We start from the raw sequence: 22,049 nt of genomic DNA, 5'->3' as shown, positions 1-22,049 counted from the left end.
TATTAAGGTAAGTCAGATGCTTACATATACATACACATGCTCCAGAGGAGATTTTAGCACTTAGTACCTACCTGTGTCTTTATGGCAACAGTTATTTATACAGAAACTTTATTTTCCATCTTTTAGGTTGTTAATAATTAAAAAATGAGTGCAAGAAATGTTGACTATATCTGCACAGATATCCCTGTTTTTAAGAAAAAGAGTTGTTTCTCTTGAATCTCTGCTCACAGCTGAAAACAACATGTTTTCTGTAGTACATTTGTCATTTCTGAGACTTTTCTGAGGTCTTTGTCGAACAAAGTTTCTGAAGATAAGTGGTAATTTGAATTGCTCTCTTTTTTCCCTCCTCAGGCAAAGATGCCTTTTGATGCTAACAAGTTGTACTGCAGTGAAATCTTGGCTATCTTGCTGCAAAACAATGACAGTAAGTGTGTCTCACTGAATGGTCGCTGGTTTCCAAATGATGCTAATTTATCTTCTGTGTTTTGCCCCCTCCCCCCTCAGCCTCTTCAAACAGACAGAAATTTAGTGTTTCCTGATTCTTCCTCTTTTCCTGTCGTCTACATAATTATTATTATTAATGACACACCCCATCTTTTATTTCTCCACTTTTCATCTCTCCATTCTTTTTGTCACTCTTCATCTCACCTCTTTTCATCCCTCTCTTCATGTCTATTTGCAGTCTACCCCGCCTTCTCTTCCTCACTAAAACTCTGTAATGCCTCAGATAGCCACAGGACTATCAGGTGCTTGGTCAGGTTCTCATTAGAAGTACAAGGCATATTCATATTCAGAGGAGGTTGTGTTTCACTTTACACTCATTCCCTTCTAATTCAGCAGTGCTGCCTCCATTAATCCCCTCCACCCTGCCCTTCAAAAACAAAATAATACTTTAAAATGTCTTCTATGTGAATAATGTTCCTTATTAAAATACTGTCATTCACTTGAGGTAAGAAAAAGAGAAATCTACATAACTGCTATTAAAATATGACAATTTTGGAAAATCCTTGATATGCTAATTTGTGTAATTATCACTGCTTCTCGTCAAATCTGACTTAAAAAGCCGCTCTGAAGGGTTTATATGTAAAATTACTTCATGCAGCAAATGAGAACAACAATTTATTCTAACTAATTAAAACCCTGTAGATTTACAATTTCTCAGATGAAACTCTGCTGTAAGTTATTGACACTTAATTGATCAGAGAAAGACAAAGGAGGAGCAAAGAGCACTTTCTGGGTCATATAAAGCTGATGTAAGCAAACTGCAATGAAAAAAGATGAACCAGCTTTGATATTCTAAAACAGATGGTTTTATGTTGGTTTCAAACAGATCAGGACAACTAGGTAACCATTTACCTGAGTCTCAGCTTCTGTTGTTACACAATAAACTCAAACACGAGAGGTTTCACATTGAATTGGTGTCTGTTAACTTCCAAATGTCTTAGTTCTAGTGGATCCCAATTGTTGTTGAAGTGTAGATTCTTAGTATAAACACTGAAAAATGTGAGTTTTTAAACCAAAAATATGAATGGAGCCTCAGGGATTTTGGTCCTCACTGCCATCTGAGGTCACTGGGAAGCAGACTTCTGTTGTGTTGCTGAAAAGCATTTTATACTCAGACATAGATGTATTCCAGTGTCCTCATTTCTCTACATACTGTTTCTCCTGAGATCCCTCGTGGCCAGTGTGTTTGTCAGTGTTGTGCTCATCATATATCTTAGTAACACCTCTGTCACTCCATCCCAGTCTTTGTCTCTGTCTCTCTTACCTTCTGTCATTCAGCCACTTAAATCTTACTGTTTTCCCTCCTCACTGCTCTCATGTCTGGTTTTTACAGCAATCTCATTTTAATCTCCCCATTGTCCCATTCCTCCATTTTTATCTCTTTGTCTTTCTGTTTTTCCACAGATACTAGAGAACTACTGGGGGAGATGGATGGCATTGATGTGTTACTGCAGCAGCTTTCTGTAAGATCTGGTCTTTACTCTCTGTTTTTGATTTGCTCTGCCACCACCATACTTATTTACTGTCCATTCATTAGAGTTTTGGAGAGGTACAGTTTAGTCATTTCTCAACCTTGAGCATCCCTTGGTTTGGGATGGACTATGTGCAGTATATTATGTGGTCGTCTTCTAACCCTGTGGTTCAGACCCTGTGTATCCGTGGACCAACTACTCGAACAACAAATGTCAAAAGCTTTTTCTTTTTCTTTAACACACTTTCCCTCAGTATCCTAATTTCCTTCCTTTCCTTTCAGGTCTTCAAACGTCACAACCCGTCGACAGCTGAGGAGCAGGAGATGATGGAGAACCTCTTTGATGGTCTGTGTTCCTGCCTGATGCTGCCAGCCAACCGGGACCGCTTCCTCAGAGGGGAGGGGCTTCAGCTGATGAATCTCATGCTGAGGTCAGTCCTAAGCACAGACTAATACATGACTACTCTCTTATTAAAATGAACTAAATCAGTTTTAAGTATTCTGTTGTGCACTGCTAATTTGTAGTTATTTTTCTCTGTTGTCTTTTTGTGACATTTCTTTCTGCCTTACCTGATGATTGTTGGGGGAATAGAACAAATATCAGATGCAAGTTTCTTTGATTTTCCTTTTGTGTGTCCTTGTGGATGATGCAAACTTACAGGCCCTTGTTTTTCAGAAAAACTGCACGAGTTTGAAAACTATATTTGGGCATCTGAAGTTGACTTCCATGCAGTTTTTGTCGTTGACTACTGGAAGTGGAAAATTTTAAAATGACTCCCTGTGTTTGCAGCATGATTACAACATTAACAGTGAAACTAACAAAACAAGAAGACCTCAAATGTCATTAAAATGTTCTTGTTTCTCTTTGACCCAAACACCCTGACAGACGCATTGTCCTTGTGATCCACGTCAACAGCACAAAGAGTTTAGTATAAACACAGGAGTATCCTTCATACTCTGTTTTCTATCTGGCACTTTTGAGAAGTTTGCATTAGATCTTTTACTGAAACATTTACAAAGCCTAGACCTTATTCACTTCACCTGCAGATTATTAATAGTGTGATTGACACAGGGGCCTAAAACACGCTGCGCTACAAAAATAATACTCTGATCATTTTTAGATTTACATAGTGAAGAAATATACATCAATTTTTCTCAGAACATGCCACTACTGAAGAAAATTACCTCTTTTATTGATGGATCATTTATGTATATTGACTGCAAAGAGGAAGACAGGTTGCTGATTGGAGCGAGTGCGGTGCACTGATTACACCAACACACATAAATGATTGAGAAGTTGTTTGACTTTTTCGTGGGGAGGAGTTGAGTCCCGTCTTTCACTGTAACACCTTCTATATCACCAATGGAAACCTCCATTCAGCATAAAAATATTCATTGATGAGCAAAGCAACATGAAATACCTGCCACGTGGTGCACGTTGACAAGCACGGGCAAGTCCAGACATTTTAGACCTGGGTGCCCCGACCAGGACACTGATTTATGCAGCAGAGAATGTGTGAGCCCACACTCTATCAAAAAGCAATTATTATTCTTATTTGTATGTAAATTACAGGATTTACAGGCTACAGTTAAAACAAATAATAATAAAAGATAGTAGTAGTAGTAGTAGTAGTAGTGGTAGTAGAAACTACTCAAATATCAATGTTAAAAATTTTGTTTAAGAAGTTTCTTTAAAAAGTTTTTATCACACAAGCAGCCTTTCATACTACTTAGTTCCTTTGAAGTAGCCCTCGTACTCAAAAAGGGTGGTGATAGACCTTATGGTCAACATACAAAGGCTATAGTCCCAATTCCTGGGTGAACTCTTGATAACGATCCTACTGCATATATTTCTCTGTTCTCCATTCATTCGTCCCTTCAACTGACAAAGGCCTCAAAAACTTTTCAAAATAAGGTAATAAAGACATCTTACTTTAACAAAAAGCTCACTTACCATAGGAATCTTCTCTGGAAAGCTTTTAAACCGCTCATTTTATTCCAGGCCTTTCCACAGCAAATTAAGGCTCTTAATTTGATTGGGTGTGTTTGCCTGAAGGATAATGTTGCAGCCATAACAGCTCTAGCAACTGACAGATTTTTGTCTCTGTAAGTTAATCAGATAATGTAATTAGTAATGTTTGCTCATGTAACAATCACCCTTTTAATGGATGATCAGTGTTACTCAGTTGAATCAGTCCAGTTCATTTTGAGCCATCTATAAAAAGCTGTGCAGGAGCAGTGTTTGATGTAGTGGCAATATTCAAGTTTAAATAACACAAAATTGAATCATCTGAGTCAGAGAGGTTGGTTTTATTTTAAGTCAGTTAGTAAGTGTAATCAGTGTTTGATTTATCTGCAAAACTTCTCATGCAACTTCCAGAAACTCAAATGCTGTATGCAGAAGTTATTGTCCTGCTCCTGTATTTTATGGAGTTGACTTCCATGCTGCTTTTTTAGTTGGCCTTCACAGGTGAAAAAAAAACATTTTGATAAAGTTTTGTCATTGTTGCTGTTCATAAGAAAGCCCCAATCAACCCCAATTTCTGAACTTCCTTTTTTGGAATTCACCTTAGTCGTGAGAGAGCTTTTTGTAGGTCTTGGCATGATAATTATGCACAAAAAACTTCAAGACTTCAGTGCAAAGTAGCTGGAGAGGCTGTTTGTCTTTCTTACCTAGGGGGCTCCGTGGAGCATGTACCGCCATGAAAACATGGAGTTCATAAATTTTCCTCCGTGAGTGAATTTTGTGGCATGTTTCATTAGACTTTAAGCATGCTGAAGGCACACAATTTAGGGTTAAATTGGCAGAAACAATAACAATCCTTAGAGTTTTAAGAGGGCCTTCGCAACACCTGCGGTTGTGATTGTGTGGTTGTGAGCTCAGCACAGGATGTTTCTAGATGTATGATGTGGCTCTCATGGCTCAGTTATGAACTTTTCCTTCCCTGTGCTTTCTGTACTGACACTCACACCAGAACACGGTGTAACTCAGAACAGAACAGCTTGCCTTTCTACTCTGTTGCCCAGTGAAACCATCAGCTCGATCAATCAACAGTTGGTGGAGTGCAGCAAATGCAGAGCTGTGACCTTATAAAGACACATTACACGCATTTATATAAAACCTTCACAGCTTCTGCAGCCCTGCGCTGATAATCACATCTCTCGTCACGCAGATTTAAGGCTTGGATCAATATCTCATTATTGGAATGCAAAAACACTTTTCTGTTAAATCATCCACCAGGGAAAGAGGAGGAGAGAAACAGAAGACAGAAGAAATGTCTTTTAGAGTACGATAATTAATTCAAGGTGGAGCTGTCTTCATTCTTTATAATTCTTCAAGACTGCTTGTATATATATATATATATATATATATATATATATATATATATATATATATATATATATATATATATATATATATATATATATATATATATATGTAATTATGAAAAAAAATGTTAAAAAAGTAATTTTGCATTAAGAGAAAATAGGATACACAGAATTTAATCTTATTTCAGAGTTTATCTTATACTACACAGAAATTTTAAATCCTGTGAAGCGTTTTAATGTTTTTTTCCGCTTTTTTATTTTTAATTTGTCTCCTGTCAGGGCTGTAACTTTTTTTTCACTGAAACATTTTTACTAAATGCCAAAACTATCAACTTCCTCTTCAGCAGCGCTCCAAGTTTCGCAGCATATCTTTCATTTCCAGTTTTAAAATTCATCAGCTCTCGCGTTCTACCCCAGTCAGAGTGCAGGTGCCAAATAAATGGAAAATAAAAATGAGAAACCCGAAAAAAGCCATCTCCTCTCACTGAGACACATTTATTAGTTTTCCATCAAAACCTCCATTTCAATTCCAACCAGGGCTCTCCAACTTTGTGCTACGTACGGATTTCACACCTGGTGTCTTGATGAATCCTCGGCTCAGCTAAATGTTTGTTCGACCAGAAACCTCCTCCTCAAGCAGAGATGCACCACCGTCGTTTTTTAAGTCCTGGTTTCTTTTACTTAACTCATAATGAGCATGAAAAACAGAGGTTTAAACGAAACATTTCATTAGCCTCATTCAAGTATTCTTTGGAAACTCTTTCAGTATTTTTCTTAAGGCTGCATGTATGAACAAAAACAGACCCCAACTTCATCCAGAATAGTCCCTATCAGCTCCTTGTAAAGTTTCTGCTTGGAGTCAGGGTGAGCAAAAGTGAGAATGAAGAAATTTTCATCGAAACAGTCATTATTTGTAGATGTGTATAAATGTCTAACTTTTTCTGGGATTGTTGCTATTTCTCAATTAAGTTTGAGTTTTTGGTTGTAGAAACTGATCCTGTCAACTTTAACAGGTCAGCCAACTTTCAGACACCTTTGAGTGCTTCAGCGTCACCAAGAATTTTAGAGACTAATGGTGAACCTACCACTGCTGTCATGCATCAATTTCCGAAAGGCGTCACCAGGACGTTGAGTCAAGTCAGCCGTCTGCGGGCTGAATTGCCCAGTTTCCCTTCAGAAAGTACACTGTGTATCATCCCCCCTGGCCTCTCCAGCCGTCCATCATACATAATGTGCCTGTCTGCAGAACCAGACTCAACTGCTGAAATATGTGTCCCTCCTCTGAGATAAACACTGTCATCTGTCATTGGTGGGAATGGAGGAAGTGACACAGTGACAGACAGCTACATTTCCTGAGAGGAGATGTGGGAGGGCGGTGGAGGACGCATCAGGAAACAGTTGGTTTCCCTTGAAATGCTTTGATAAAGGAAAACAAAAATACCCACAAATGTAATTTGTGTCGACATATTTTCAGTTTTTTATGACAGTTGATTTTCTGAGTAAGTCTTCACCGAATTACCCAAAACTTTTCTCTGTTTAGTTTGAATTTTTTGACTCAGGAAGAGAAAACTTTCTTTGTAGTTCAGAGAAAGGTGCTCTCTGTTAGTCATAGCTCACCTGAGGGTCGTGGGTGGCATTTGATTTTACGTACTAAAACAAAAACAGGAGTCTATCATCTCAAGTCTTTTTTCTTACAGTTTGTTCAGGATGAGATGCATGCTTGTGCATTTCTCGCAAACCTGAAAAACCATTTTAAAAACTAGTTCTCCTTTATTTTCTTCCGCAGATTAAAAAAAAAGATATTTATTGCATGAAAGTTGCTGCAGGACATCAGCACATGAAATAGTAAGAAATATAACAGTGTGAGCAGTATGAGGCTAGATAAATTGTATAGTCCTTAAAAAGCTGCAAATGTTGCTGAGGCTAACCCATCAAGCACATTACCTGACAGAACAGTTTATCTTTTGCTTCTTACAGGCTATAAGTTGTAGTGTAAACACTGATTTGGTTTATTGAGCTGTGAGCTGTAACATAATTTTGATACTGTTTATTTTCTCTGACTTGTGTGTAATTTCCTCCACACTTGCAGGGAAAAGAAAATGTCCCGAACCAGTGCTCTGAAGGTCCTGGACTATGGGATGATTGGACCTGAGGGAACAGATAATTGCCACAAGTTTGTGGACATCCTTGGCTTAAGAACTATCTTTCCACTTTTCATGAAAACCCCCAAGAAGATGAAGAAAACTGGTGCTACAGAGAAGGAGCATGAAGGTTAGTCTCTAATAACTACAATGCAGCAAGAGGAGATGCTTTTAGAAAGGCTGCATTAAACTGTAAGTCACTCTGGTTTCCCCTGTTAAGGAAGTGTGAACCTTTGAGCCAAGCAGTGAAAGCTTTAATTCATACGTTGACATTTCTAAGTCCAGTTTTATTTTATTCAAACAAAAAATCCTGCTCTTTTTGTCTTTAAACGGTCCGATGAAACTGCATTACAGAAATTTAAGATTGTTTCCTCAGAGTGCCGTAACTTAGTGACACCAATTACAGTGATTGCAGGGAGCCAAAATAATCATACAGATGTATAAAATCATGTCCCCGATGGTTAAAGAGGCCCCAGCAATAATTTCAGCTCTTTAAGAATCAGTTAAAGTCTCCTCACTGGGGCTTTTGAAGAACCTTTGTATCTGAATTATCTTTAATTTTCCAACTTTATCCATCCGTTCATTCATTTGCTGACTGTACTGGTTCTAATTATTGAAATGAATGATACTTATTTTATTGCTTTTTTACCACTGCAGCATGTGATCACACCTGTTTCCTGCAGACACACTCAATCCTAATCTGCTCATGTATCATGCTTTGCTGCCTCTGTGGCCTGTCAGTTTACTCTATCAATCCAATCTTGATTGATTTTTCTGCCTTCACCCTCAAACCTCTCTTGTCTCTGAGTGAGATATCGGAAGTGCAAACAAGAACCAGAGGGGGAGAGTGAGAGATAGCAGGGTGAGGAAATAAAAAGGAGGAAAGAGTGACAGCCACTCTGTCCGTCTCTCCTCTCTTTGTTCCGTCACCTACGCCCAAAATGTGGAACCCCTCCTCTCTCTGTCTGTCTATATTAATTAAGTGTGATTCATCCAGGGGGACTCTCCAGCCCCGCAGAGAAGAACAAATTGTCTTCCATTGTGTGCTGTCCTACCCAGGGACTGGATGAATTAACCTATGACCTCCTCCAGCAGCGTGAGGAAGAGGAGGAAAGATAACCCGTCCTAACAGTCAAACCTTTCCCTCGTGTGTTGAGGCCCCTGCAGGGGAAGGAACGAACTTAAAAGACTGACTTGAAAAAGAGATGTGAAAATACACCCTGAAGGTTGTGGTTCCCTCTGAGGTTTAGTGAGTAAGGTGAAAATTTGTGTACTATGACGGTAAAGTGAAGGTCGGTTTGATGGGGAAACCTATGTATAGATAGAGAACCTTCTAGTCCAGATAGTTTCAGAAGCTCTAAAGACAAGAAATACTTAATGTATCAAGAACTATGTAGTCAATGAATGAACATGATAAATTTTATTATAGTGCAAACTATAATTGCACTATATTTGTGTAAAATCAGCGATAGAGTTCAGTTTCAGAAGCTAGGAAACAAATATATTTCACTTAGGTCTAATCAACAACCTAACGGCCCAGAGCAAGACGTTGGCACTCTCACGTTAAAGCTCCTGTGAGAAACTTTCTGTTATTGTTTATTGTCTCCTCCCTCTAGACAGACTGATACCTTTTGTCTCTTTTTAGATCTTACCCATAGACCATATAAAACATGGACGAAGCCTCCACAACGTCACCCGTCGTTACTGAAACTTGAAATAAAGCCAGTCTGCAGACGCAGCCATATTCTTTTGACATTGGCTGTAAGTTTCATTTCGAGCAGCTATGGGGCGCTTGTCAGTCACGTGACCTGAGATGTGCCTCTGATTGGAAAATCAAACGACCCTAACAACTTCTATCCAGTTAGAAAAAAATTCACCCACTGTGGGTGCGGATTGTAAAATCAGTGTTTTAGACTTGAGACGTTTTGAACCAGGCTGTAAATATGCTTTTTGATGCTGTAAAAGTTTGTTTTTATGGCAGGGTGTGTACGTGACTTGTGGTCTTTCAGCAGCCAGCCTCAAGTGGGTTCTTATTGAACAGCAACATTTTGCACTTCTGCATAGGCTTCATTTTTACTAATTGGATGTTACTCCTTGATCTTACCCTGTACATTAAAGACTAGTTTATTATGAGACATCTAAAACTGGTGACTTTGGACTGACAAATATAATGCCATGTAGTATCATTAAAAGGCATTACTACAAATTTAAGTTGATTTCATGACCAGCTAGAAACTCCTGAAAGGGGCTTTAGAGGATTAGACCAGTCAGAAAAGGATATTTATTGAGAATAGAGCTCACCTTATGCAGCAGCTGAAGATTATAAAGATCTGACAGGTTGGGTTAAGACTCATCTATATGCTCACACACTTGAAAATTTGCTAACAAGCATTTTGATTTTTAACTCACAGCTTGGCAAACAATGAAACAAGAGGAAAGAAGAAAGGTCGATTTATAGCTTGATGAAATAAAATTAATCAAATTTTTTTCCCTGTTTTGCATTACAGTATAATGAATCCTACGTTTTTGAGAAGACAAGTCCAAACATGAGAAGTAAAATATTCATCACCAAAATGAGTTTTCCATGTCCTCATTCTTATGAGTTTGAGCTTTTGTTGAATCTTTCTCCATCGATTCCTGAACAGTTATTGACCCAATGAGACGCCTGTCAGAATAAAAAGCCCGTTGAGTGAACCCTCCTACTTAGGAAGACGACTAATTGAAAATGCTGTGAATCAAGTGGTTGTCCAGAATAACACAATAACACTGTAGATTAATTAACTATCAGCCACCTCGAACAAAAGTAATTAGAAAGTACGGACCTCTCTGTCCTTTCCTTTTGTATTGCTCTCTCTCACACTCATACCACAGCTCTCCCGATCATAAACCCCAGTGTGGAGATTGATTCCCATGAAATCCCTCTTGCAGTGGACTCTGCCTAAGTTACCAGGGATTGCCAGATTATATTAGCACACAGGCAAGCGTAATTGATAAAGACATTGTAGATTAAAGTATAGAAAGTAGTGAGCAAAGTGAAAAACAAACAGACAGGGACGAGCTTTCCTCCTCTCATGAATATTCTGGTCACGATGCTGCCGCTCACCTTGCTTTTAGGGTCTATTTTTATTGGTCTGTGCACTCTGTCATTACCACTGAAATGAGACTGTATGATGGAAATTGGTGGCAGACTGTTGTTATATTTAGGTGGCTAATGATGCGTGCAACCATGAGAGGGAGCAGAAGTAAACAACTAATTTACATGGTGTGACACAATAGTCATAGCCCCATCTCCAGTTCCAACTAGGCGAAAGTGTGGGAAGTGTGTGTGTGGGAAGTGTGTACATTTGGTTGAGTGCTTGAGGGAACACAGGTCTTTGTAGTTGATACGTCTCTAATGCCATGCAAAACACCTTTGCATGCCCTTCTGGTGACCCTCATTTTCTAATGAGTGCACTAAAAGGAACTGAGCGAGGCCTGCTGGCACAAAGAGACCTATGATAGAAAACATGTCACTTTGTATGGCTCTGCGCCTCAAATGGAAGTATGCAGGACATAGAAAAAGGGAGAAATGGATGCTGTAATTGAAACATTTTCCTCCCAAATTATGGCAGTTTCATTACAAAGATAAAACTCAGAAATTTATAAGCCCTGACTTTATCATCAGTATCTCCTCTGGTATAAGGAGAAAATGAGGATTTAGGAGGCATGACTTCACAGCAGAATATACGAGCCCAGATAAGTGCCTCTAACAGAGAAACTTATCTCAGCGTAATGATGAAACTTCCATCACACATTTCAGTCAAAAGAAAAGAATCAAAGGAAGCTCTCACTTGATCATCCCCTCTCGCAGCTCTGAGCGCCTTTGGCACAGATTGAGATCAGTAACATTTACATGATACAAGTTCGATTGTAATCTGTGTTGTCAGACTCATGCTGTGTAATCCTATTATTAGTATATGTCAGAAGGGGAGATTTACCGCTGGATCCTTACGCAAAGAGCATCTAATTAACATCTTCACGTTTGGTCTTTCCTCTGGTGGGCATTGATAACGTTCCATCTGTGTAAACTCACACAGCAAAGACATATGATTTGATTTATTGAGACATATGTTTTTTTCATCTTCTGAAGCACTCCACATGATAACTGGATATTTATTTCTCTCCTTTGCATTTCTTATCTTTCTCTGATTATTTTTCCTTTGGTGTTTAACATTTGTTTCCAACTGGTCTGTGAATTTGATTTTTTTCTGATAATTCCAGCACTTTTGTCCTTATTGGCCTTTTGTTCAGTGTAAAGTTATCTAAAATAACTTTCATTTTAGCTCTTATATTTAAAGGTACTCTCGGTTCTTGTTCATTAGCTTGTTTTGCAAACTCTCTGTCCAATACTTTTGTTTCTAAACAGAAAAATAATCCCAAAGTGAGTGGACTTTGCAGTTTGCATGGTGTTTCACGTTGTGACAAAATAAACCAGCATTTTCAACATGATACTCATAATTTTTCGTGGCCTGAGAACCAGAAATTCTGCTCTGCTCTGTCAAACAGTGAACACAGCCACTTAGAGACCTTGACAGTCGCCTGTAGTGCTGCGAGGCTGATTGCTCTCCCCAGGGCACAGCCAGTCCAGGTCAATTCTGTCTATCATTGGAGTGCTACCTATCTGTTCTCCCTGTCATTTAAGGCTAAACAGCTCTTCCTTCAACTGTCAATCAATACATGAATCCATGCCACTCAGGGTTATTTGCATTTTAACTTGGTGCTTTAGCTCTCCTCTGGGCCACGAAGGAGGCACACAGTGACTGATTAGTAGAGGATGATCGAAAGCTCGCTCCTGGACATGCAAAGTGTTATCTTAAAGCAAATATATCCTGCAGCAAAAGTTGACTTGGAGCTTGTTTACTGATGTGGAGTCGTTCAATGTGATGGATGGTTTTCATTTATTTTCTTTTGGGGAAGCTGTTTCAGGTAACATTAAAAAGACTTATAATATTAAAGGCAACCTTTTTTGAGGGAGCTTTGGGAACCTTGTATGAGAGAAAACTTGACAGAGATCATTGAAAAATTTGCTGTTAACTCAAACAAGCACCACTTGTGAGTTATGCTAGACCTCAGAATGTCTGGCTCACAATTTGTGCACTTTGAATGAAAAATGTATTCTTTGTTTCATAAAAATTTGTCATTTGAGGGGGGTTTGAATGTTTCTAAATCAGTTTCTAGGTTTTCTCATAATCAACATTAAGGACTACAGCAGAGTATGTAAATGAAGTATTGATTGGACACCTTACCAAATGCTCTTTTGCTTGGCCTTGCCCTCTGTCTTGTACCCACAGTGTAAGCCCGCCTCCTCTCCTCCACAAATCTCAACAGAGCAGTCGTTGTTTAGTTTTCAACTCTTTGGAGACAGCATTGCACAGCCACCGATCAATAGCCTCCCCGGCAGGGCGTGGAGGTGGCGACATCAATTACCGTTTGGATCAAGTTGATAAAGTAGCGTCCTTTTGGAAATGGCAGTTAGCTTACCTGTCATTGTGTACAGAAAATAGGGCTTGGTACTTTAAACAAGGGAGAATTCAACTGTGATACCTGAAGTTTGGTCAGATTACTATTCGAACTCTGCACTGCACTCGTGTCATCAACAGGATTCTAATAAAGTTCATCATCTAATTGGACATTCTCTAATATTTGGGATTTTTCTATACACATGAGCCCTTTGTGTAACCCTTCAGCTTCCCACCAATAAATCCACCAGTCTGAATTCATAATCAATCATATCTCTACATATTCATATTGTAAAAATCCCTGAATCTGTCAGTAAACTGATCAAATCGGTCTGTTACACAAAGCAACCGCAAGACTTACTCCAGTTATGAGGTCTCCTAACTGGTTCATGAGACATTAGTGGTACGTTCCACTTGTACTCAGAACTGGGAAGTCGGGATTCGGAATGATGTCACCTCTGAGTTAAAGCATTTTAGCTGCCAAGTCGGAAAAACTTACCATATCAGCAGTATTTCTGTATATAAATATCGAATAATATTATATATATGGCTGATTTATTGCGACAAACACTGGTAGGGGTTCTGAAATAAATAGAATGTAACAGGAGCTTAATTACTGTTTACCCCTCAAGTCAGAATTTCTTACTGGGAACTCTGGGGTGGTGTTGATGTTCCGACTTCTCAGTCGGAAATTCCGACCTGGGATGGGGTGGGGTGTTCCAGTTTGCTGTTCCCACCGAAACTTGAAAATACCGACTTCTAAGTACAAATGGAATGCTTCATAGTTTTGCCTCATACCCCAAACACTAAGGTCTGCCCATAGCTCAGCTTTGGACAGGCCTCTAGAGGGCTGGCCAATCAGAGGGGAGGGGGTTTGTTGAGCAGGGAGCCTTAAAGAGACAGTAGCTAAGACAAAGTGTTTCACACAGAGGCTCGAATAAGGGATTAGAAAATTTGGGATCTTTTTGAGCTCTCAGCCGTTTAAAACTACTACGTTTCATTTAAAACTACTCATAAATCCTTGAAAAACAGGATACCCTCTCCTTTAGATCTTTCATCGTAGGCAAAGAGGGGTATCATTTACGTTTGTGATACAAAAGAAAACATTATTTCCTAATCATGGTTAAAGCATTAAAGACTCATTTATGTGTAAATTAAAGCTTTTGAAAAACTCTCCTCCCCTTGCAAAAACCCATTATGCTCCTTATAGTAACTCAGGATGTTTTATTTAAATACCTTTCAATACAAAATACTGAAAATACTGATTTTAGCTTCAGAAAGGATGCACCCTCTCTTAAAGAAACAAACCTGCAGTTGGTTTCGTGCATCACAGCATCTGTAGTGCAGCTTATCACACCTGTAATGTTAAAGTATCCGTGTGTATTCAGAAAGATGTGACGTTTGAAGATCCTAGCCTTCCTTATCTTTAAAGTCTTGTAAGTAAGAATGCTGCAGGTCGTGGGGGATTGCAGAGAGGGAGCTGACAGCAAACACGACCCCTTTTAAAAAGCAGAAATGGGATTGATTCCTGTAGTCCTGTTGCTTAGCAACTGCAAAGCCTTGTTGAGAGAGAATATTGACCTCTTGTTGATAAAGTCCAATTACATTTTTTTCTCTACTCTGTATATCTTCAGATTTACAGTGCCATATTCTTTCTCCCCTTTGTGTTCAGTGTGTTGTTCTTTAATTCAGAGAAATGTTGTCGATTGTTACCTCTTGTATCCTGAGGAATGAGGTCTTTGGACGAGATAGCATCTCATGTTGTATAAACGGGGGTTCACAAGGACACTCAAAGGGACTTGCTGGTTTATTTTGCTAATTTATTTGATGAACACATTTAGACCCCCCTCCTGGTAGAAGGCCCCTGAGCTGCTTCACACAACTTTCTATCACCCTGAGAAAAATAATTTAGCCACAGTCAAAACTGTTACGCCTGTTCCAGTGTGCCCTAAAATGAAAATTGATTTCTAAATTGTATTAACATTTTCTCCTCCTTGTGCTTTGCCCTCTCTGTGAGCGTATCCAAGCTTAGCTGAGCGCGTGCTGTAATTGCAAATTATCAAGTGCTAATCGATTTGTTCTTTCTGAGGCCTGTGGGTGTGGGTGTGAAAGAGCTTTGCAGTTTTTATGAGTTTCCTGTTTTGAGCTACTGATTTGCTTCTGGGTTAAAACACAATAAGCTGTTTGATTAACTACAGTAAAGCAGGCATCCATGCTGCATCTGTTTATGATACAAACTAAGATGCACCATTTTTTTCCTCTCTCTTCTCACCTCAGAGCACGTCTGCTCCATCATCGCCTCCATGCTGAGAAATCTCAAGTCCCAACAGAGAAGCAGACTGCTCACCAAGTTCACAGAGAACGACTGTGAGAAGGTTAGTCACGGTCATTTCCCTGCTGATTGCCACAGCAGTTATTATAATAAAAGAGTTTATGTTTGTGGAAGTTACTTACACGTTTGGCGTTTCTTTTTTAACTTGGGGAAATATGATTAAAATCTGTTTATTCACTCAGTCCTAATGGTGCAGATAAACTGAGATTTTAGAGTTAAACTTACTTTAAATCCCACCTCCTCTGCAACCATACAGTAAAAAACAAACACTTTTTTTTTTCCTTCGAAGAAAATAAATCATGATACACTGGTTTTATGTTCACCTGCTGTTTTCAGACACAGTGTCAAATATTTGCTGAGTCAAGCTGCACTGATTGGATTCCCTTTGGCTTTTTGATGTCACCGTCTTTTTGCAATGATTTTAGGTGTTTTATCTTACTGTCTTTCATTGTTATTAATTCAAATTCAAGACAGATCTTTTGGTACTACTTTTTGATAACTAATTGGTTTGTAAGAGTAATAAAGAACAATTTGGTTCAAGAGTTTACCAAACCCTTTTTTATGCCCTTTTTGCCTCGTTTATGTCTCCCATTAGTATTTAAAGAAACTCTGATAGTTTCTAGTAGTAGGAAATATAATAAATGCTTGCAAATATTTCATTTTCTGTGTATGTACAGATGGAAAAAAAAGGAGAAAAAAATTGGAGATCATTTAGTTCTTTGAATAAAAGTAATCGTAGTCATTCGAGGTTCTTGAATCCTGAGGAATCTTAAAATTTCTGATCTTTTCTAATCCCAGAGTAAAGGCCCAGCTCATTCAGGTTCACGCTCAGGTTATCAGTCAGCTGTCACCTTACTCACCTTACCTCACTGTTCTGTACCTGTGTGTGGAACACGCTGTTTTATGTCACAGAGACAAGTGATTAAAAACGAAACCTGGCAGCTTGACTACAATGCCTTTCATTACTGCACGTATTAAACAATGTCATCATATCATACTCTTGGTACTTTCAAGACCAGCTAATAAAACACATGATGTTTGACGCAGAAACTGTTGTCAAGAAAAAAAAGTTATTTTCGGTTTTCATTTCTCTTGTTCACATTTACCTGTTAATTTTATCATACAGTATGTTTGTGCTGCAGATTCACCTATTTTCTTAATTTTCCATTTTGTAGCCCTCGGCCCTCAATTTATCAAGAAAAAAAGGTTAATGTGAGGGAAATTAAAGGAAAAAGGTTTTTTTTAAACATGTCTGATTATGTTGTCCCTCTTCTTCGTGCTCTCTTCTTTTTCCTCTTCTCTCCTCTCCTGTCTTATTTTCTTGTTGCGTACTCTCTGTCTGCCTCCATTTCATTCTCTCTGCAGGTTGATAGGCTGATGGAGTTGCATTTTAAGTACCTGGAGGCTGTTCAACAGGCTGACAAGAGGATCGAAGGAGAGAAACATGTAAGCATCTCTCCTGTTCCTCCCACCTCTCTGTCCTTTACGTCTTTTCTTTCTTTCTCCTGGCAGTCACTCTGTCCTTCTCTCTGCTTCGTCTTGTTTACACTGGCTTTATATCGCGCAGCTTGTTGCACAGGTGTATTCAAATCAGACAGTGAAGTTGTCAGCCTGTCCTTAACTGATCTTGAAGCCTTGGACCAGTCAAGATCAGGTCTTTAAAATGAGAGTACAGTATTTTTAAGAACAGGTATGTTATATTTTTAACTTTTACTCATCAACCAGTTCCTTCAAAAGTCATCAAACTTGAACTTGATACTGCACAGTAACAGGGTAACAGCTTGTACATAAAAAGTTAGCACTAATGCATTTTTTCAGCTTGGTTCCTGTTTGTTCCTGCTGTGTAATCCCATTCATCATAGAGAATTTACATTTAAAGTTTACTAAACCATCTTACCAGTTAGATTTTGCACAAACAGCAGGAACCACAAAAACTCCAATATTAGCATTCTGCTGATATCAGGGGGCAGAGGGTCTTCTTAATTTTAATCTCTCAGAGTGCATCATGGTCAGAGAAACCATGGACTACGCTATGTGATCATTTATATCCAACAGCCTCATTGTGTTGGCTTCTTAAGTGTGGGATCACACCAAGCTGTTTGTACATCATTGAAAAGCTCTTTGGACTTTTTATTCTCTTCTGTGTTTTTGTATTTTCTTGATTTCTACAAGAATCATACACATTAATAAGTCATAATACAGTGACCAACAAAGTGGAGAGCATCCCTCCTACACACACAGGAGCCCAGCCAGTGTGTGAAAGCAAACCTGTGGCAGAATCCCATTCATGCTGTGAAGTGGTGGAAAAACAACCTCAGAATTCGTATTTAGTGAACAAGCACCATGTTCTGGATAATATTGCATATGGGTGACCAACTGTTTTGTAATTGGAGTTCCAATGCTTTGAAAATAGCTTTGTAAATATGAGTTTTTTCAGTTGAAAGGATCTTACTTTGACTGAAAGTTCTGTTTTTCCATGAATCATTACCACATTATCGAGAGTTTGTCTGTGAACAACATAGCTCAAAAAGTAACGGATGGATCTTGATGAAATTTTCAGGAAATGTTCAAAAAAAGGAATAAGTGAATAAACTTTGGAGTTGATCTGGATGAGCGTCTGAATCCAGGATTTTTTTAAAGGATTCTTTATCATTGTGAGATAGGGCCGTTTCACCATATGTGTCTATAACTCCACCATAAATGGTTGGATTGCTTTGCAAAACAATAAAAGATAAGGTCACCATCATTTATGACGGGTGTAAAAGTACGATCCAGATCCTGTCCATATTCTAGATACTAAGATCCAGAATATGAAATATGTACTGGCTCACCATAGTTATCAACACTGTCAAATAACAAATTATGGTACAAACCTGCAACTAACACCAAGTTATAGCAGACAGTCTACTGAAAGGGAGTATAACATTAAAGTAGGACTAGCATTTGTCTATTAAACAGCTCCCAGACTCAGCAGCATGTCGCATAAAGTTAAATGATAACTTTAAAAACTTAAAAAAATGGGACTGGTATGTTTATGACAATTTTAGGAGAGTCTGCTGCCTAAGCTCGCCTCTGAAACATTTATCTGCTCTCCAGAGTTTCTCCACTCGGGAAAAACAGTGTGTGTGAGCCCTGTGCATCCACAGCTTTCACTGCTGATTGGCTGTTATCTGACCCATGGCTCTGCATGTAACTTCTTAGATGGTACTGTGGGTGGGACAATCCTGGAGACAGAGTAGGCTGCACCAGTGCCAAATCAACAGCTTTAAGTTGTTTGTTTTTTTTATCTATTATTACAGATTAAAAAAAGGCGGATTCAGAAATGCTAAATATCGGCCCAGCTGATAATCAATCTTTCCCTACTTGATCCCTTTTTCAGGGCTTCTCTGAAGACTTCTCTTACCACCAACTGAATTGTCAAACCCTCAATCAGCTCATCTAGCAGGAATGGTAACAGTGTGCTGGAAAATCTGTGTAAAGAAAAAGTTTGGACTTCTGTGTGACTCCATCCGACATTCATGTTCTACTCTTTTTCAACCAGATGAGTCAGATTCAAATTGTATTATAGATATCACCATCGCCAACACAATCCCTGTATAAAGGGTTCAGATATCTCTTTTCTGAGATAAGATGTGCAGCTCCACACAGAGTCACATCCAAAGCCATGCGAGAAGAGACTTCAAAAAAGCCATCACAATCCTACTGATAACAATATGACAGTTTACTGAGGAATGGAAGGCTTGATAGCTGTGTGTGAGGGGGCCTATTGAGCGGTTTATGTGTGTGCACATGTGTGTGTTTGTGTGTGTGTGTGTGTGTGTGTGTGTGTGTGTGTGTGTGTGTGTGTTTGTGTAGGTGTGTGTGTGTGTGTGTGTGTGTGTGTGTGTGTGTGTGTGTGTGTGTGTGTGTGTGTGTGTGTGTTAGACAGTGTGTTGAGCTGTGGGCCAGACAGGCCATTGGAGGGATACGGATAGAAGATAAGTGGTCAGGCGGGGATAATGGCTTCAACAGAAAAAAAGAGAAAGAGAAGGAGCATCCTGTCCTCAGAAAAGGAGGGAGACGAGAAAAAGGGAAAATAGAGACACTGTTCGGACGTACAGTTAAAAAAAAGTGATGGTTTAACAGTGGAGATGCAAGAAGAAAAGAGAGACTTTGTGTGAAAACTGGAATTATCAAGAGGAGGGAGGTGTGGGTGGAGACTGATAAGTGTGAGATTCCTATCTAAAGATGACTGAAGATTAATTTCTCAGACTGACATCGTGATGGGATTGCCATGAAAAGGCCAGACAGTTTGACATTTTCACTCCTTCCTTCTCTTTTTTCAGCTTTTTCTCTCACCCTGTCTTTTTCCTTTGTGCCTCTCCGGTCTCTTCCTCCAGGATGGCAGAAGTGTGACTTTGTGATACTGTGGTGATAAGAAATCTTGCCTGTGTGTGCCACTATCTTTTTAAACCCCAATCTCTCCCAAACGTGATAACATACCAGTTTATGTAAGTCTGTAATATCTAATAATTAGCTTTTTAACAACCAGTGGTTATCACGCCAAGCTTGCTCTGCTTGTACAATTAATATTTTTAAGAAAGTTGATTTGTTTTATACGTACAAAAAAACTATAATCATATAATCTCTGTCATAGCCAACAAATAGCTCACAAAATGCTCGTACAACACTGAACCACACAGCAAACATAAAAGAGAACTTCACTTTGATCTAACATCTCTCTCCTGTGAAGTTGTCAGACTCAGAGCCGACAGAGTAAAAATAAAAACATAAATTAGACAGAATCTGAGATTTCTTCTTCTTGTCAAAAGCTGGGGCTTTCATCAGGCAAAAAGTAACGCCACTGCTGACAGTTAGGTTACAGGTTCAGGTTTGTAGCCTCATTCTGTAAAACTAAAGACCGCTTGGGAACCAGGACTTTTTGATGGTTTCATAGACAGAAATATACAGTTTATGTGTGAATTAACACTACAAGGTGTAGATTTTTTGATTTAAAAAATATTATTAAGCAATATTTCCTTGCCCAGCTCAATTCAGCAAATCCTTGATAAATAATTTACCACCACCTGGCAAGTGGGGGCGCTGTGCCTGTTATTCAAGTTGTATTGACGAAGGCCGCATGAGACCAAACAACAACAAAAAGGCAGCCAAAGCACTAGCAGCAGCATGGTAAAGCCAGCTCCTTCAGCTCTAAAGTCTGATGTTTAGGTTGTTTTAATGTGGCATGAAAATCAAAAATTGAAGCATCTAAATCAATATCAAATCAAGTCGTTATCAAATGTAATCATAACCTAAAGAATCAAAATTGAATTGAATCTTGAGGTTCTCAGCAATACCCAGATCTAGTTGCATTTATTTTCCAAGTATAAAAGTTTTAAGGTCAGTGTAGTAATTGGTGTAACGCTGTAGTAAATTATTTCTTTGTGGATTGCCATGATACTTTTCAGCACCTTCTTAATAAGGTTTCTGTGCCTTGTGCAGCCCGTTGGATTGAGCAGAAGTCTGCAGTTTCCCTTCCTCTCCTGCAACTCTCACTCTAAAAACAGACTGATAATACTGTGAGTGTGTTTAAATCGAAGCTTCCACCAAATGTCACGTTATGTTAAATAAGGTGATAAAGACGCCAACCCAGTTCTGTCCAGCACCTCAGCTGAATCAGCTCCTGTCAGACTCAGCAGCCATGCTTTATCTCCCTCTGCCGTGCCTTTTGCTTTACCCTAGTTAAGCCTGTTTTTAAGGAGCGGTAAGCAAAATGTTTTTCCTCTGCAACATATTACCCACAGATTTCTCGGGAGGATAGCAAAGAAAAGCTGCAGCTGCTTTTTTTTCTGCGCATCTCTAGCCCCGTCCCTTTTTAATAAGCTGCTTATTTTCATCCCACCTTGCTATCTCTCTTTCTCCTCTCCCTCTTTCCTTCTGATTCTCTCTCTGAAAGCTGCTTTTCCCATCCTGCCATTTTTCTTATGTTGGACTCCTTTTCTCTCTATCTTTCATCCCCCTTTCCCTGAATTTAACTCATCCCCTTCCCAACCCAGTACAACTCATTTACACCTATTCTTAATTTGCATCTTCAGTGGTTTCCACTCATCATCTGTTTGTGTCTTTCTTACGGTCTGTAACATCCCTGCTTGTCTTTTTCTCCACCTCTAATCCCTGACTCCTTTGCACCTTTACTACGTCCTTCCTGTCCTCTTCTTTTTTCTATATCTCCTTCAAACTAAATGGAACTACCTTCATCCCTCTTTCTTCCTGCCAAACCTTCCCTCTGCTCTCAGCTTCTTGGTAACTCCTCTTGGAGATTGATGAAGCTCAGCACAACACGGCTGAGGCCGACCTCAATACTATAAAATGCCCGAGTGCACTTTCCCAAAGTCTAAGCACCCAGTTGCACGCTGTGTTATTTTTTTTCTCTGTGTGTGTGTGTGTGTGTGTGTGTGTGTGTGTGTGTGTGTGTGTGTGTGTGTGTGTGTGTGTGTGCGTGCGTGCGTGCGTGCGTGCGTGCGTGCGTGCGTGCGTGCGTGCGTGCGTGCGTGCGTGCGTGTGTGTGTGTGTGTGTGTGTTTTCTTTACCCAGCTATAGCAAGAGTGTAGAGCAGAAATAGGATGGTTTAGTGTTTGCTGACAGTAGACTTTTCAAAGAAAGTCTGTGAGGTTGGGTTTTGCACCTGGATGTGATATATTATGTTTTTTCTAAATGTTGTCAGAAATAAATTCTTCCTCTCTTGCTTATATCCAACATCTTCTTTTTAGACCCACCATTCCCATAAAAATAAG

At 39.2% G+C, this 22,049-nt stretch overlaps 1 protein-coding gene across 1 annotated transcript in view; it reads left to right on the top strand.

Annotated features, from left to right (window-relative positions):
- The window catches only part of ctnnbl1 (catenin, beta like 1), a 52,064-nt gene that overhangs the window by 11,611 nt on the left and 18,404 nt on the right, over positions 1-22,049 (top strand). The window contains exons 8-13 of the mRNA XM_074680586.1: positions 352-424; positions 1,909-1,967; positions 2,258-2,406; positions 7,395-7,576; positions 15,222-15,319; positions 16,642-16,722. Coding sequence (XP_074536687.1) covers positions 352-424; positions 1,909-1,967; positions 2,258-2,406; positions 7,395-7,576; positions 15,222-15,319; positions 16,642-16,722 — 642 coding nt within the window. The remainder of the gene's footprint in view (positions 1-351; positions 425-1,908; positions 1,968-2,257; positions 2,407-7,394; positions 7,577-15,221; positions 15,320-16,641; positions 16,723-22,049) is intronic.

This window comes from Halichoeres trimaculatus, unplaced genomic scaffold (assembly GCF_033239565.1).
Source record: "Halichoeres trimaculatus isolate MK-OKI-2021-1 unplaced genomic scaffold, fHalTri1.1 fHalTri1_scaffold_11, whole genome shotgun sequence".
Lineage (NCBI taxonomy): Eukaryota > Metazoa > Chordata > Actinopteri > Labriformes > Labridae > Halichoeres > Halichoeres trimaculatus.
This window is presented reverse-complemented; position numbering and strand designations above follow the sequence as displayed.